The sequence below is a fragment of the Cavia porcellus genome, unplaced genomic scaffold, assembly GCF_034190915.1.
Source record: "Cavia porcellus strain 051 isolate PalLab524CR breed Dunkin Hartley unplaced genomic scaffold, mCavPor4.1 scaffold_18, whole genome shotgun sequence".
NCBI lineage: Eukaryota > Metazoa > Chordata > Mammalia > Rodentia > Caviidae > Cavia > Cavia porcellus.
In genome coordinates, this window is record NW_026947501.1 from 49,931,091 (window position 1) to 49,947,758 (window position 16,668).

Sequence of the window (16,668 nt, forward strand, 5' to 3'; positions counted from 1 at the left end):
TTCCTGTGGCCTGCGGTTTGCGCAGTTGGGGAGGCCAGGCCTTGGCAATCGAGGGGCCTGTGTATCTTTTTGGGCCGGTGTCCCTCCTCGACAGAAAAAGCACAGGGACAAATCATGAGAGCTTTGGAATAGGCAGGAAGACTGCTTTAAATGGGCCCAGGGCTCTGAAAAGATAATGTACAACCTAGGCTGGGTGACACATACCTGGAATCCTGGCACTCCAGGAGGCTGAGGCAGGAACATTAGCATTTCAAGCCCAGCCTGTGTAACTTAGAGACTCGGCAAGATTCTGTCTTAAAATAAAAGATTAAAAAAGAATTGAGGATGTAGCTTAGTGCAAAGATCCTGGGTTCAATCAGTACCAGGGGAACAAAGAAGATTGAGCATACCTTTCACCAGCTGTGAAAACTTCTACCGGGAGCAGCCTGCCAGCCACACGGATGCGTCTGAGTCACAGAAAAGCAAACTGTAGCAGACACAACTGATGACCACCTGACCACAGGGCTGCTTGTGTCCCTGTGTGAATCAATGTCCTGTTCTTCAGAGCCTCACACGTTCAATGCTTTGCATCCTCCTCAGGCCAACTGCAGCATGCTCTGAATGCCCTGCCTCACCAGCTCAATCGGAGCTGTGTAAGAGCCACAGGTTTACTTTCATTTAAAAATTACCTTGGAGTAATTGCAGTGGCCCAGAGCGCCTGCTCGCTTTCCCAGGCAAGCATTAAGGCTCCTCTTCTTTCCGGAAGAGCAAGAGGCATTCTGGGAACAGCGGCCAGGCCCTGGAGGATCTACATCCTCCCAGTCCTCTTGCGGGCTGCATAGGCCCTGGGGTGTGGGCTGCCGCAGAGCGGTGGGCCCCTTACCCGCCCACTGCCTGCCAGCTCCCATGTCGGCTGCAGGTATGATGCTCTCTGAGGCCATTGCTGTCACAGGGATTTCTTCACAACTTGTGTTCATTCCTGCTCACTGTTTCCACACAGGCTCCTGGCATCTGTTCCACTTGCTGCTTTTGGAGTACGTGACTCACCTGTTCCAGTCGTGCCTAGAGGAAGAAGAGGAGGAGGAGGACACGGGTATTCTCAAGGAGGCACTGCCAGGTGACCGGTCTGTCGCCCCGCCGGTCCAGGCCCTCTTCCAACCTCTGGATCCCTCGCTGCCTCAGAACTACGCATGCCCGAGCACCGGCCCACGGCAGGGGACCCTGGAGCACGGCAGCCACAGCCTCGGTCCCATGGGCATGAGCAACGTGGTTCTCTGGGTCCTGGGCTTCCTGGTGGACACTGCCACGGGCCATAAGGTAGACACCAGCACGCACGGACACTCACACACCCCACAGGGTTATTTCTGGGGAGATACAAACCACACGGTGGCTAGGAAACCCACAAAATCACGGGCTTCAACACCTATAACGGATTCTAAACCCCTCTTCACTGGCACTCATTTTTCTGGGGGTGTGAGAGTCACACACAGCAGCTTAGCTGTCACCCCTGGGCCAGCCCGGGTGTACAGTGCAGTGACAAGGGACACAACTAGGAGTCTGGAGTCGGGGTGGTGGGTCTCCCTTCCGGGACGTTCCCTGTTGGCGGGACTCACGGGGCCACAGAGCATGGCTCGCAGCTAACCTGAGCTACAAGCCGAAGGTGCTGCCGGCACCCAGAGAAAGGCAGCACCGCTGGAAAGCATTTAGAAGCTGTTGAATGGGGTTGCATCTTAAGAGATAAAAACAAGAATCAATGGGTATCCAGCACCCGCTGTGCACCCCCTAACACCGTCATGGTGGAGGTGCGTGACCCCAATTTGTTGAATATCAGTTCTCAGCACTTCCAAGGCTTATATGAGGACAGTGGGGCTCAGGGAAGCACAGGGGCGGCACAGCAAGGAAACTCGAGGAAGCGGTGGGCCGGTCATCGTCGCCTGGACCACCGCCTCTCAAGTCCACTTTCACCACGCGGCAGGTCAGAGGCCAGCAGGCGGTGCCCCAAGAACAGCAGGAAACAGGAGAGAGCAGAGATGAGGCCTCTGGTGTCAGCACAAAGAGCCAGTCAGATACAGGAAGCAAATGAAACTCCTGCACTGGGAAGGAGGGGTGGGTTGGACTTTAAAAAGTGGCCTGGTGACGCACACCTGTAATCCTAGCATTCAGGTGGCTGAGGCAGGAGGATCACTGTGAGTTCAATGCCAGCCTGGGCTATACAGAGGAGACCCTCAACAACAACCACCACCACAAAGGTGCCAGCAATTGTGTTTGCACTAATTTCTCAAACTTCAGCCATTATCCATGGTCTTCCTTCTGTGGTCACAAGTTTCCTGTTAAGTAGAGGAGTTGCATTTCATTGGAGACCATTAGAAGCAAGTGTTTCAGTGAAGGGCCGGGGATACATAGCTCAGTGGCAAAAGCACCTGCTCAGCAAACACGAGGTCCTGAGTTCAATTCCTGGCACCAAAAAAAGCAAGTGTTTCCCCATCACACACGCAGCAGCTCTCCAGCGAGCAGGGCCCAGAGAAGAAGTCACAGTTCAAAATCATCCACACCTGGAAGTCTTCAAAGTACTCAGCTCTTCCCAGGGCCCTTTGCTTCCCAGGTGAACCCTCCTTCTGGGCTTTCTGGTGTCCTGAACAAATTTACCATGCAGTACTACGGCTCAGGCAAGAGAGCGCAAGCAGGAGAGGAGGAAACGATCTCTCGGGTTTGCAGATTCCCTCTGTCTGTCTCTATTTCGTCTCTGGTTTTTCACCTCAGAATAGTGAACTCGTGTGTCCAACTGCTTTCAGTGCTGGATGTTGTTACTGGAATAAGTCTGGCTCTCGCTGCTCAGAAGCCAGCAGTTAGAGGTGACAGCTGGTCGGAGGCAATGAGATTTATTCAAGAGCTGGCATTCTGAGCCAAGTGGTCGAAGGACTTTTGTAGGGTGGGGAAGGGGAGGCAGGCACACAGCAGACATAGGGTGGACATGGGATAGGCACATGGCAAGCTCAGGCCGAGCACACGGGCACGCAGCAGGCACCCAGCTGCAGGCCAAGCGAGGCTTCCTCACTCAGGCACCGTCTCCTTTCTTCTTTTCGAAGTAAGGCGCTGGATTATGAGCCAGCTCCTCCAGCTCATTCAGGAGAGACACATTACTTTCATGCAAGTTACTCTCACAGAAGCGCACAGGCTTTCTGTCAGTTGATGGACAGCACTAAAGACTAAGAAGGGGCTTTGCAAATGTCACCAGCCTCTGGGTTCTGTACCTCTAATGAAGGATTATTTAACAGCTGCCACTCTAAGCATTGAGGGGAGGCTTCTCCATGGGGTTTAGAATACCAGGTGGGAGAGAGGGTGAAAGGAAACTGAAGGGACAGCAACCCAGGAGGGGCTGGGGGAGTGGCTCTGCCAAGGATGACACCTGGGCAGCAGCCTGGCCACAGAACATCTGCGCACGGGCTGTCACCTCCTCCGCAAGCCAGTAAAGCAGATGTGATCATCAAACATGACACAGTGATGTCCTGGGCTCAGACTGGAAACCAGAGATCCATGTGGGAGAAAAATGAATCAGCGACACCCACTGAAGCACAGAAGGGGACTCCTCGGGACCAGGTGGTGGGCTGGGGCCACAGCAGTGGACCCAGGTCCATGTGCAGCAGGGCAGCGGGCGTGTAGAGCCCAGCATCGAGGTGGGGCTCACGAGCAGGAAACCACCGAGGGTAAAGATCAGAGGCTGGGGATCCAGCTGAGCCACCTATTGGGAGTCTCATGGAAGACGAGGCAGATGACCAGCGTCCTCCAGGGCATTGAGGATGAGGAACCTGCTGGAACTTCCCTCCGTGATGATCACCATGCTTCGATATCAGCGGTGGGAGGATCTCGTTCAGCTGGCTCAGCAAGGTTCCTTCCTGAAACTGGATTCTAAGGAAGTGCGCTGATGAGCCCGGGGAAGGTTCCAGAGCCTGCCGAGTTCGGCCAAGTGGACAGTCTTGATCACTTTTGCATGCTCCTTAGTCAGCAAGAAGACCTAGAGGTAACTTTCACCCCCTCAGCCACAGTCGGGCAGGCATGCAGGGCAGCTCTGGGTCTGCAAGGTGCAGGCTTCCCTGTGACGTGGAGGTCACAGCCCTGTTTCACAGATGGCATAACTGAGGCTCGGGAAGGGGTTGAATCATTTTCCCAAGGTCAGCTCCCTAATAATTGGAGAGCAAGAATCCACATTCCCACAGATCTTCCCGGCATCCTCTCTCCCCGGAGAGCACTGTGCCATGGGCTTAATTCCAAAATCAGCAGCTTGGAGTTGGGTGATTCTCATGCATAAATTCCCGGGTCAAATTCCACCTCTTCCAGCTACTGGCTGAGACCCAGAAAAGTTCCTTAATTCAAGGAGATGATAAGGAATTCCATAGGACTGCTGTGAGTTTAAATAAGCCAATCATTGTAAAATGCTAGAAAATTCCTTAGAATGTAGTGTGCACCCACAGCCACTCACTGTAATTGTTATTTCTCCAAGGAACTCCCCCATCAGATGCCTTCCCACACTGCTCTCCCCCACCCCTGACTCCTCTGAAATTCATTACAGTGAGGCCTGACCTAAACTTGATGGAAACAATAGAAAAATGTTAAATCTACAATTGAACTACATACTAAAGCAATACAAGCAGATGAGTGACAGATAATCCGAGGTAATATGCATTAGAGATTAATTAAGCCCATTCCGTGCCTCCTGCCTGCTGAATTAGCTGTAATGACTTAAGCTGCCACCCAAGGGCTCTGTCCCTCTAATTGGTGTGGCCTTCCTTATTCAGCATTTGCAGTCATCATCAGTAAAAGCCCAGGTCCCTCTGTGCTCTTCCGCAGAGTGAAGCTGTGCTCTTCTGCACAGCTGTAACGGCTCTGCTCTGAGCCATCGGTGCTGCCCCACGCCTCGGCAGCCGCTGCAGTCAGCGTTCAGCTCCACAGCACCACATCTGTCGCTGCAGTGATGCCAACACAGGAGGATGCCAGGGCGTGCTCAGCAGTACTGTAAAAACAGTTCATGATGTTAAATATGCCTTTAAAAGTACAAACTACATTAGCCGGATGTGGTGGCTCATGCCTGTAATCCCAGCACTCAGGAGGCTGGGGCAGGAGGATCATTACAAATTCAAGACCAGCCTGGGCTACAAAGTGAGCTCAAGGCCAGCCTGAACTGCATAGAGAGATCCTGTCTCAAAAAGACAAAAAAAAAAAAAAAAAAAAAAAAAAAAAAAAAAAACTACATGGTTTTTCCATTAGATGAGGTACTGGGAACTAAATCAGAATAAAGTATTAAGAAGGAATGAGAGACAGAGAGACAGAGACGGAGAGGGAGAAACAGAGACAGATGGAGGGAGAGAAGAGGCAACGCTCCAGCCCTGGGGTGAAGTGCAGGTAATTTTCTGAAAAAGAAGACAAGTGTGTTTTCAGTGAATGGTAATGTTATTGTTGAATCTGGAGAAAGAAAAACCTACTTTGGTGAATCTTGACACCAGTGTTACACTGCGAAAATCTTTGCCGAAATATGTCAGCTTATGGAGGATTTACCGATGACATCAGACAAGAGAATTCATTTCTACTGGTTTTAAAGTCTTTGTATGAAAGGTGGATGAGTCTTCCCCATTCTCCCAGAGCCGGGACGGGTCGAAGACTGCCCCTGGTCCTCAGGCAGCTTACCTGAGAGGTGGCAGGAAGCTTAATCAGAAGCTGCGAACCTCTGGGGTCTGCTACTCCCTAAGGGAGCATCACTCTGGCAGGCTCAGTGGCCACTGCTGCTTCCTCCCGCCCAGCCACTTCCGAGGGTCGAGTCTATATGGCAGCTAGAGAGGCCTGCATCAGCTCCAGGGACCCAAAGGAACGCGGGGCTCGGTGTCCATGTGGGGAGGCGGCCACCCGAGACCCACGGACATCAACTTGACCCTCTCCAGATGTGTACAGCTGCTGCGTGTCCTCTATATCCGTCTGCAAGCAACCCACTGTCTCCTCTCCCCTGCTCTCTTGCCCGCCCCAGGATGGCACTACTTTCATGCTGTCCTCTCCAGACCTGGGACATTCCCTGGGACTTGAGTGTCCCCAGGCAGGGCCAAGGACAGGTGGATGAGTTCAAAGGGCAGCCCCTGGAGCTTTCTCTCTTACCTTTTCCTTTTAAACCTTTCTGCCCTGCAGTGTATCCAAGTCTTGCTGGAAGACAAGGCCACCAAAAGCACCATGAGGTTCAGCCTTCCCGTGGGAGAAGAAACCCTTGTGAGCCTGACAGATGGACGGAGGTTCATGATTCACACATCCGATGTACCCTGAGCGCAGAGAAAGCAATGCTGATGTGAAAAGTGGTTAAAAGTATATTAAGTTCTAAAGCTTTTATGTTGCTATGGGAAAAAGTTTTATGTATATATTAGAGGTAGCATGTTATGTTTGCATTTATTTCGAGGAGTTGGTATAAACTGATTTAGAGAATAATTTTTGTCTCTATTGCTTTTCTTCTGGCCCTTCCCACATGTTTCTATTTTGGGAGCTGAGGAGAAATTTGAGAACTCTTGTTAGGAATAAAAATGGTTAAGTCTCCAGAGAAAGATAAAATTTGAAAGACAGAAACTGGCACAAACCACGGAATACCAATGGAAATGCTTTTCTTCCTCTTGATAATGACTCAATGGAAACAAAATTTGTAGAAAGACCCCCTCAGGCAATGAGGAAGAGAAAACATTCAATCTAATAACCCTGTCGTTCTCATTCTCTGGTACATTAATCGCCTTGGTTCACCACCCTGACTTCCTTAAAGCGGGGTAGAATTTTGAGTGCAAAAATGTCCACCATGAACGTGGATGTCCTGTTTCGAATCACCTTTTATTTCCCTCTTTGAAGCAAAACCCTAAAAATGTTGGCTCAAGAACAAATCATTGTTGTACCAGACCCACTTTTATGTAACTGCTTATGACATTTAAAAGGAATTTAACAATGTATGCTTAACGTGATTCCTGGCGTAAATGAGGAGAACAGAGACTATTTTATTGATCTCGTATTACAGATGAAATGAACTCACCTTCTCATATGAAATGGATTAGACTTACCTACAAAATCGATTTAATTTCCCTAAATGCTTAGAAATTTTAAAGAAGCATAAGAATTGTATGCCTGAAGGTTCATTGAGAATTATCCCTCTTTCTGGTTAAAGAAGCAATTATCTGTGAGCTTCTACAATCCCATTCCCCACTGTCTAGAAGGAGCAGCTCCTGGTCAGTGTGCTGGGGGCTTCTCCGGGTGATGGGCGCCTGACCCTGAAGGTCATCTGTTTGCACACAAGGAAGCAGACAGTCCACAGCCTGAGTCAGAACAAAATCAACAACAGAATAATGCGTCTGGCTTGTGTATTTTGGGGTAAACTGGTTAGGTAAGAGCTGGCAGAGGTCACCTGGAGGTGTTGTCCTTGAATGCTCAGGTTTATCAGAGAGCAATTCCAGCTGTTCATCTGCAGGACTGGGCATCAGGATTCGAGGTGATGGCAGGGATTTGGGAGGGGCTCTGCAGGTGTTGCAATTTTTTTTTTTCATTTTTCAAATCTGGGGATGGAATCCAGGGCTTCGCACCAGCTAGGCAGGCGCTCAGCCCCTGAGCTGCACCAGCGGCCAGAACTGTGGGGATTTTTATTGTTACAGTTTCTTTCTAAACCATTCTAGCCAGGAGGCAGATAGGCACTCTGTAGGAGGTCCTTGACCAGGTGCAGGTAGAGAGGAGAGTGACAGGAGGGGACACAGGAGAAGGCGGAGCAAAAACAGACTCCCCAAGGGAAAGGTGAGGGGAGGAGAGAGGACCCCATCCACTCCACCTCTGAGCCACACCCCAGCCACTTCTCTGTACCCTGCCTCTGCCCTTCCACCCCTCCACTGTAAGCTGAGGCAAGAGGACAGGCAGGGAGCGCTCTCTGCTGGAAAAGCACTTTTGAATACTAAATGCTGATAGCACTAAGCATGTTGGGTATCACACTGGGACAGATGCTAATGACTGAACAGAGTCCTCTATTATTTGTAGACAAATGAGAACAGGAAATCTTCCTTTCCTTCACCCCTAAACCTCAACCTTAAATTTTTACCTGAGAGGCAGAAATACTTGGCAGAGCAGATTATAAAAAGATTTTCTTTTTCTGACAGTCATGGTAGCCCACACCTGTAATCCCAGCACTTGGGAAGCTGAGGCAGGAGGATTGTTGCAAGTTCGAGACCAGCCTGGGCTACAAAGGGAGCTCAAGGCCAGTCTGAACTGTATAGTAAGACCTTGGCTCAAGAAGCCAAAAAAAAGAAATTATTTTCTGCTTGTACCATCGATTGGCAGGTGGGTAGATATTCAATATTTATAATAGCTTTTGACCAAATCCTCTCTTGCCCATGCAACCCCCTCAGGACCCATGCAGTTAGCTACATTCCTAGACCATATTTTATTCTTTATTTTGAGTTGGTGTCTGGGCTGGGCTGGGCTTACATTTGTGATGCACCTGCCTCCAGGTCCCCAGCAGTTTCGGGGCAGCTGGCTGCTCTGGGGCAGCACTGGCTGGGAACCCGGGCTGAGCTCCACATGGCTCACCCACTCCTCCCACAGGCTCTTGCGTGCTCATGCTCAGGGCAGAGGGGCTCCCAAAGCAGTGTAAGTGGAGACCCGACACAGTCCTTGCCCTCACTTGCATGCAGTGTGTTCCCGGGCCATGCACCTGAGCACATCCAAGCTCCAAGCTGCCCACGGGAGACCCAGGGAGGCATCATCAGCCCACCCCACTACACTCAAAAAAAGGCCTACACCACTGGCCCCACTGTCCTATTGGGGAGACTTCTATAGTGGCTATGACCCACCCAAGGCCATCAGGGCCACAGCTCCTCCTCAGGGACAATACCTCAGGGCTATTCTACCTGCCATGCAGCTGGGTGGGAAAGAGGTATCTTGGGGTGCACAGGGGAAACTGTGCTTCCTGAAACAGCAGTGTGAACTGGGAATACCAGCAGGGCTCCCCAACGGAGCACCACTGACTGTAAGCATGGGACACATCTCCTCTCTCCTCAGGTAAAAATAGCAACACCATGCAGATTCCAGAACATGAATTTCACGCACAAGATAAACTGGAAGCCCACTCACATTCTAGCAGGAGACAGATGCTCCAGAAACAGATAGCTGATCTAGAATCTATAACAGTGTGTTCCAAGATGGTTTGTCAGGTATTCACTCTATTACCAGGTATGCTTGACACATTGGGGGCTGGCTGAGTATAAGTCCCTGCTCTGAGGGAACTCAGGTTCTTGGCAGGGGGAGGCTGACTCTGCGCTCTTCAACAATTAAAAGCAAAATATCAGGTGGGCATGGTGGTACATGCCTGTAATCCCAGCACTCTAGGAGGCCAAGGCAGGAGGATCGTTGCAAATTCAAGAATCGCTCGGACTACAAAGTGAGCTCAAGGCCAGCCTGAACTGCACAGTGAGGTCCTGTCACAAAAAGACACAAAAATATCTCACAGCAATGAGTCTTGGGGACAGTGACACACAGCAGCAATGAGAAGGGAATGTGGCTTCTTAAATGCATTCAAACAAAGCCCCGTTCACAGGTGAATGTGGAAAAAATGAGGAAAGGAGGAGAGGGGAAGATGTGAGAGCTCCGGAGGGCAGGGGAGGGGCTAAAGGAGGAGGAACCCTGAACTGAGTTTTCAGTGTTGTTTCTGAGGGTAGGCCAGGCTGGGCTGTTAGAACCCGCTCATCAGCTGGGCCCAGTCCATGCCCTGCAGAATGTATGTTAAAATTATCTTCCTAAAGGCTCAACACTCTCGCGTGAGAGAGTGGTCACGAGCTGTGTCACACACTGCGGTGGCTGCTTCCCCCAGCCCCTGTGAACTGGAGCTTCCGTTTGGGTGATACCAGGGTGAAAAGGACAGAAGTCCCAGGTCAGGACCCCCCTACTTGAGACAGCCTCTTCCCACCATCGAACAGCCCCGGGGTCACCCTCCGGGTGAGGGCAGCCTGCCCTGCTGCCCCGGAAGGGGACAGGAAAGTTGCTGGGCTTGTGGGAACGGGCAGCTGTCCTGGGAAACTGACCAAAAGCTTGCCCTGGGTTACAGCTTTTTGAACTGATATTTTTTCTTTTTTAAGATCTGCGTTACATAAAACCCTCTTCCATTTAACACGCATATTTAGAATATTTAGAACTGTGTAACCATCACTATGATCTAAATTGAAAATCTTTTCATAACCAGAAAAAACCCAAAAGCCACTGCAGCCGCACCCTTCCCGCTCTCTCGGTCTCTGAGAAGTGCTCCTTTAGGTGACCGCTCCTCACTGGACAGACACCACATCTTACTGTCACTCATCACTTCATGGACACTTAGGTGGCTTCCACCCGATGGCTGTCATGAATAGTGCTCTCTAACCCTTGGGTTCCTATCTAGCAGTGAAATTGCTGGCTCCCGTGGTAACTCTGCCTGCAGAGGAAAGCCAAATTTCTCTCCAAAGTGCCTGTACCATTTTATATTCCCATCGGGAATGTGGACGGATCCAGTTTCTCCACACTTTACCAATGGTTATTACCTGCCTTGTTAAATCATAGCCACCCAAGAGCACATGAAGTGGAATTTCACTGTGCTTTTGATTTGCATTTCTCTCAGGACAGAGGTTGGGACCTTCCTATGAGTCGACTGGCCACTTGTGTACCTACTTTGGAGAAATGTCTGTCCATATCCTCTGCCATTTAAAATTGAATTATGGCCTTGATATAAAATTATAAGTGACCTTTGTATATTTTGATAGAAGTTGCTTGTCAGACACACAATTTCCAAATATCTCAACTGCAAATATTTTAGTGTGCCTATACAACAGAATTTTTTACCTAGCCACACTTAGTAAGAGAAATATTGTCTAATATTTAGTGTTATTACGTGTTTTGCCACACTTAATAAGAGAAATATTATCTAATATTTAGTCCATGTCAACAAAGAAGAAACATCAGAAATGAACCAAACAGAAATTTGAGAACTGAAAAATACAAGGACTAAAAAAATTTCATTTAGAGAAGTTCAAAGCACTTGCTCAGGCGGACAAAAGAATCGGCAAACTTGAAGGCAGATCAGTTGAAAGTATCCAGTCAGTGGGGGAGAAGGAAGATGAATGAAAAAGCAAAAAGAGAGGGCACGGGTCTCACAGGACACCGATAAGAGGAGGTGGCAGGAGCACCGTGAGCCGGGTGCAGTGGCACACACCTGTACCCCATTTTCTAGGAGGCAGAGGCAGGACCTTTGAGAGTCCTGGACAGCCTGGACCACACAGTGAGTTCAAGGTCGGCATGGGCTGCACAGCGAGCAAGATTTTCCTCCAAGGAAACAAAGTCAGATGCAGTGGCCCACGCAGTAACCCCAGAGAGGCCGGGCAGCCTGGAGACTTAGTGAGACCCTGTCTCAAAAAATGAAAAATAAACAGGCAATGTAACCTGGTAGGAATATCCTGGGCTCAATACCCAGCTTCGTAGGGGAAAGGGTGCACTATGAGAGTTCCAGGGAAAAGAGAGAAAGAGGTAAATGGGTTTGAATAAATAGTGGCTGAGCTCTCCCCAAATCTGGAGAAGGACTTGGCATCCTGATTAAAGTCCAATGAACGTAAAGAGAAGTTTGAAAGCAGCAAAATAAGTAAATGAAATTTTAAAAAGTGACTGGTTGCACCTGAGATGTGACGGAAATAAATGAGTGAACGTTTAGATTTTAAAACCCTTATAGAGTAAAATTCATACTGCCAGGACACCCCCTCTGAATTATCCCCTGGCTTCAGGTGCATGGGCCACTGTTCTCACCACTTCCTGGCACAGTGCTGGGAGTTCTGTGACTGATCCTCTAGGAGAAGCAAAGATGCTGCTGCCCAGGGCCCTGCAGCGGAAAGGCAGCTCGTAAACACAGGACAGCGCCCTCGTGGTCTCGTTCACCGGATCTTCCACTGTGCAGCTTACCTGGTTTTTCCCGGATGGCAAAGTGACCATGAAAGGTCCGTGTTTTGAATCGACTCACAACACAGAGACTGGGACTGGGGATTTAGCTCAGCGGCACAAGCACCTTCCTGACAAGCGCGAGGTTATGAGTTCAATCCCCGATAACAAAAAAAAAAAAAAACAGGATACAGAGGCAAAGGCAGCCAGGACAGAGCGCAGGAGACTCTGACTGCAAGACGACTTGCAGACCTGCTTCAGACAGTGGCAAGAACATAGTGTGTCCAAAGCAAAAGTGGATATTCTGAGAGGAATCCATGGCAATCTCTTTCACTGCAATAAACTTTTTTAAAATGTGGATATTCTTTGTAGTTTTCAGTCACTTATACAAGGGTGATCTCTGTAAAATCATCAGCCAGAAACCTTCTAGGCTGTAAAGAGTATTAGGACACACATTCAGGATACAGAAAGAAAAAACTATCAAAAGGATCATATGTCTGGTAAAACTGCCATTCAAAAATGTAGAAGCAAAAGACTTTTCCAGATAAGCAAAACACTGGGGAGCTGGGCATGGTGGTGCATGCCTCTGATCCCAGCACTCAGGAAGCCGAGACAGGAGGATTGGTGCAAGTCTGAGACCAGCCTGGGCTACAGAGTGAGTTGGAGGTCAGCCTGAACTCCATAACAAAACCCTGTCTCAAACATACAAAAAGAAGTGTAACAAGTAACAAGAACTAAAAAATATATTAATGAATATAGAACACAAAATAAATGTAATTTGTTACATTAGTAACGAAGCCAGAAAGGAGCAAGAATAGGATTTTTGTAAACATCTGAAACTGAGTTATCAGTTTCAAACTGATTGTTGTAACTATGCTTTATACAAGCCTCATGGTAACCCCACAGAAAATACACATAAGAGATACACACATAAAAAAGGGGAAAAGACTCCAAGCGTGTCACTACAGAAAAATCTATGAACACAAAGAAAGATGACAGGAGAGGAAAAGAGAGATAAAATGGTACAAGACAGAAAACAATAAAATGACAGTTGCTAGTCCTCCCTTATTGGTAATTACTTTAAATGTAAATGGCTCAAACTTCCCAATGAAAGATGGCGTGGATTTAAGAAACAAAAACCGTATTGTCTATAAAAGATTCAACTTAGTCATAAGGACACATATAGATGGAAAGTGAAAAGATGGAAAACCGGGAACAGAAGTGGTTATATTTCTAGGAGACAAAATAGATTAGGGCTCAAAACTACCATAAGAAACAAAAGAAAGTCATGACATAATGTTAAATCAGTTTACAATGAATGTGTCTAAACTCAACACTCAATCAGGTAACACAGGAGTAAACATTAACAAAACTTACAGGATGGTCTAGGGTGTTACTCAGAGGTAGCATGTATGCTTAGCACACACAAGGTCCTGGATTCAATCCCAGGGAGTGCACGCACACACAACATGGAGAGAAATAGACAGCAGCGCAATAGCAGTAGATTTCAACATCTCATTTTAAGTAACGCATAATCATCCTGAAGGTCAATAAGATAACAGAGGGCTTGAACACTATCACAGACAAAATAGACCTAACAAACAGACATAGAAAATTCCATCCAACATCAGTAGCATACACATTCTTCTCAAACACAGAATATGCTACAGCATAATTCACTTGTTACATCATGTAACAAGCTTAACATGTTTCATAAGATTGAAGTTATACAAAATGTCTTTTCTGGCCACAAAGAGAGGAAGTTACAAGGCAACAGCGGAAGGAAAACTAGAAAATTTTAAAATAGGGGGAAGTATACACTCTTGAGCATGCAATGGGTCAAAGAAGAAATACCAAAAGAGAATTTTTAAAAATTTCTCGAGGCAAATGAAAATGAAACACACACACACACAAAAAGAAAATGAAACACAATATGCAAAAACATGTAGATGTGACAAAAACAGTAATAAGAGGAAAGCTTATAGCAGTGAACACCAATAATTAAAAGATCACAAGCAACTCAATTTAATATCTTAAAAGAAGGGCAAATAGACTAAGCCCAAAATCAGCTGAAGGGAGGAAACTAAAGAGTAGAAACAAACAAAATGGAAAATAGAGAAATAATTGTAAGAATTAACAAAACTAAGAATTCTTTACTTTTCTTTTTCATCTTTTTGAGTCAGGGTCTCACTCTGCAGTTCAGGCTGGTCTTGAACTCACTTTGTAGCCAGAATGGCCTTGAACTTACAACAATCCTCCTGCCTCAGCCTCCCAAGTGCTGGGATTACAGGTAACCAGACCTGGGTAAGAATTGTTTTCTGAGGGGTCTAAGGCCACACACATCAACTAACCTTCAGCACTGAAGCACTGAAATAATGTGATGTGGAAAAGCAGTCTCTTCAACAGCAGTCCTGGGAAAATTGGATATCTGCATACAAAATCATGAAACTGAACCCTTTTCTTATGCCAGACACTAAATTAACTCAAAATGGGTTGAAGATTTAAGCATCTGATTAATACTCTTAGAAAGCTTCAGAGCATTGGTCTTAGCAATAATTTTCTGAACCTGACACCAGGTCCAGGGCAACAAAATAAAAATAGGTCAGCATCAAACTGAAGTGTGTGTACGTGGTAAGGAAACACTCGCCAGAGTGAAAGGCAGCCTGAAGAATGCGAGGAAATACTTGTGAACCGTATCTCTGATGAGATGCTAGTATCCAAACTACAGGGGACCCGTACAGCTTAATGACATACACATGCACACATTCATGTGCACACACACACATACACATGCATACAGGTTGTTTAAAGATGAACAAAGAACTTGAATAGACGTTTCTCCAAAGAAGAGCCATAAACAGCCAGCAGGCACACAGAAGATGCTCTAGGAGACCAGTCACTAAGCAGGAAGGCACAAATGAAAAATATAATGATGGGAGAAGCCAGCCTCTTCCTGTGAGTTCCCTGTGAGGGAAGGAGAACCAGACACCACCCCTGTCCTGTCCTTGGCCGGGAGACGGAAGAGCCAAGGTTTCTCCCACACCCCACCCCGTAAGTGACCAGCTGATCCAAAGAAACACAAGCTGTGACGATAGCCATTTAAATAAAATACAAACCTAATGCTTGTAGTGTTTAGTGTTTCACTGACTTCCCAGGCCTAAAGCAGATAGTCTGATCACCTATTCACAGGATAACAATAAACAATACAGCAACTGTAAGGGATCTCCTTAGAGATGGTGGCCATTGTTAATTCCCTATTATCTTGTTTTAAAATCCTATATCATTCTCATTGTTTGGTTAGGTTGGGTTTTATTCTGTTTTGTTTGGTTTGATTTTATTATATCTGGTGGCATGGCAGCTATTTCAAAGATAAGATATATTTTAAAAATTTTTTTTAAAAATCAGTTGGACATCATATAATAAAATTAAAACACATTCACAATGCTATCTTTGTGACCTGGAGGAACAGGTCTCTAAGCTAGTAGGTTTGAGAGAACAGGCTCTAAATCTCTCCCGAAGGCTACAAGGTCTCTAGCTTTTCAAGGCTATTTAAACAGGTCTGGGCTCTAGGAAAGCAAGAGATTCATAAAAACTACCTCCTAAAAGTTGAGCAGGAGGACCTATTAAATACTGGCAGAAAATGCCAGATGAATGAAGTGGCTAACCTGGTGCATGGCATATGGGGAAGATGGGTACTGCTGACCCGCTGAGCTTGGGTCTAATCAGGAAATGAAGCACAAGAACCAAAACACTTTAGAGGGAAGAAGCTAATTGGGAAATTTTGACCAAAGAGGACTCCTTTTAGGGTTTGCAACTGAACGCACTCCCTCAGACTCTGGGCGGGACAGGGAAGCCACCCACTTCTGCCTCAGGATCCACTCAGGCCTGGCAGGCGAGGGTAGACAGAGCCTTCAGAAACCAGCATGTCCCTCAGGTCCTTTTCCCATCCCCTCTGCCAGATGTCACCACCCCTGGAGGAGGGGGGGGGGAGTAAGAGGCCAGCCTGCAGGCAGCCTCTAGGGCTCCCTTCCCAGAGACCACAATGCCTGTCCTTTCTCCTCTGCAAAGTCAAAAAGCATGCACCGAAGTGGCATCTGACATCCCAGGTGGAAATCACAAAGCAGGATGGGGGGGAGGAAATGGTTTGTCACACGGCTGGAGGCCAAGGGTAGGCTGGACCTTGGACCCAGAGCCCTTGTTTTCCATGACTGACTGGACTGCTGTCAAGAAGATGGGCACAGCACTGCAGGGATGGGGAGATCCAGTGAGATGGAGATGCAGGCGGAGAGCCTGAGGCGGGTACAGAGCAGCACCAAGCCCTGGCAGAAGCCAAGGCAGGAGATGCGGTTACTTCAGGAGATGGGGAGAGCAAGGCTCGGCCAGAGATGCTCCAGGAGAGACTGGGCTCCCCGAAGGAGATGGAGAATGCACAGCCAGGAAAAACAGAGGAGACCTGAAGGAGGAGGAGCGGTGGGCCAGGTGCTGGGCTGCAGGGCATCACGCTAAGAGAGAGGCTGGGAAAACCACCCTGGAAAGCCTGGATTGGGAACAGGAGCCGGGGAACCTCCCAGACACGGAATAGACATTTTCCCTCAGACTGGCTTTGGTGGATGAGGAGAGGGGAAGGTAGCTGGACAGGGAGGGGGCAACCATAGATCATTCGCCAAGTCATATGCCATACTTTGGTGACATTTGCAATAACAATAACAATAATAATAATAATAATAATGTGCTGTTTCAATTCTTTTCATG

The 16,668-nt window shown here is 47.8% G+C and overlaps 1 protein-coding gene across 1 annotated transcript in view; it reads left to right on the forward strand.

Moving 5' to 3' along the window:
• Positions 1–6,438, forward strand: part of Rfx8 (regulatory factor X8) — a 59,689-nt gene extending 53,251 nt beyond the window's left edge. Inside the window, exons 16-17 of the mRNA XM_023565832.2 lie at positions 980–1,296; positions 6,148–6,438. Of these exons, the coding sequence (XP_023421600.2) occupies positions 980–1,296; positions 6,148–6,279 (449 nt within the window). The 3' untranslated portion in view covers positions 6,280–6,438. The remainder of the gene's footprint in view (positions 1–979; positions 1,297–6,147) is intronic.
• Positions 6,439–16,668: the final 10,230 nt, after the last annotated feature.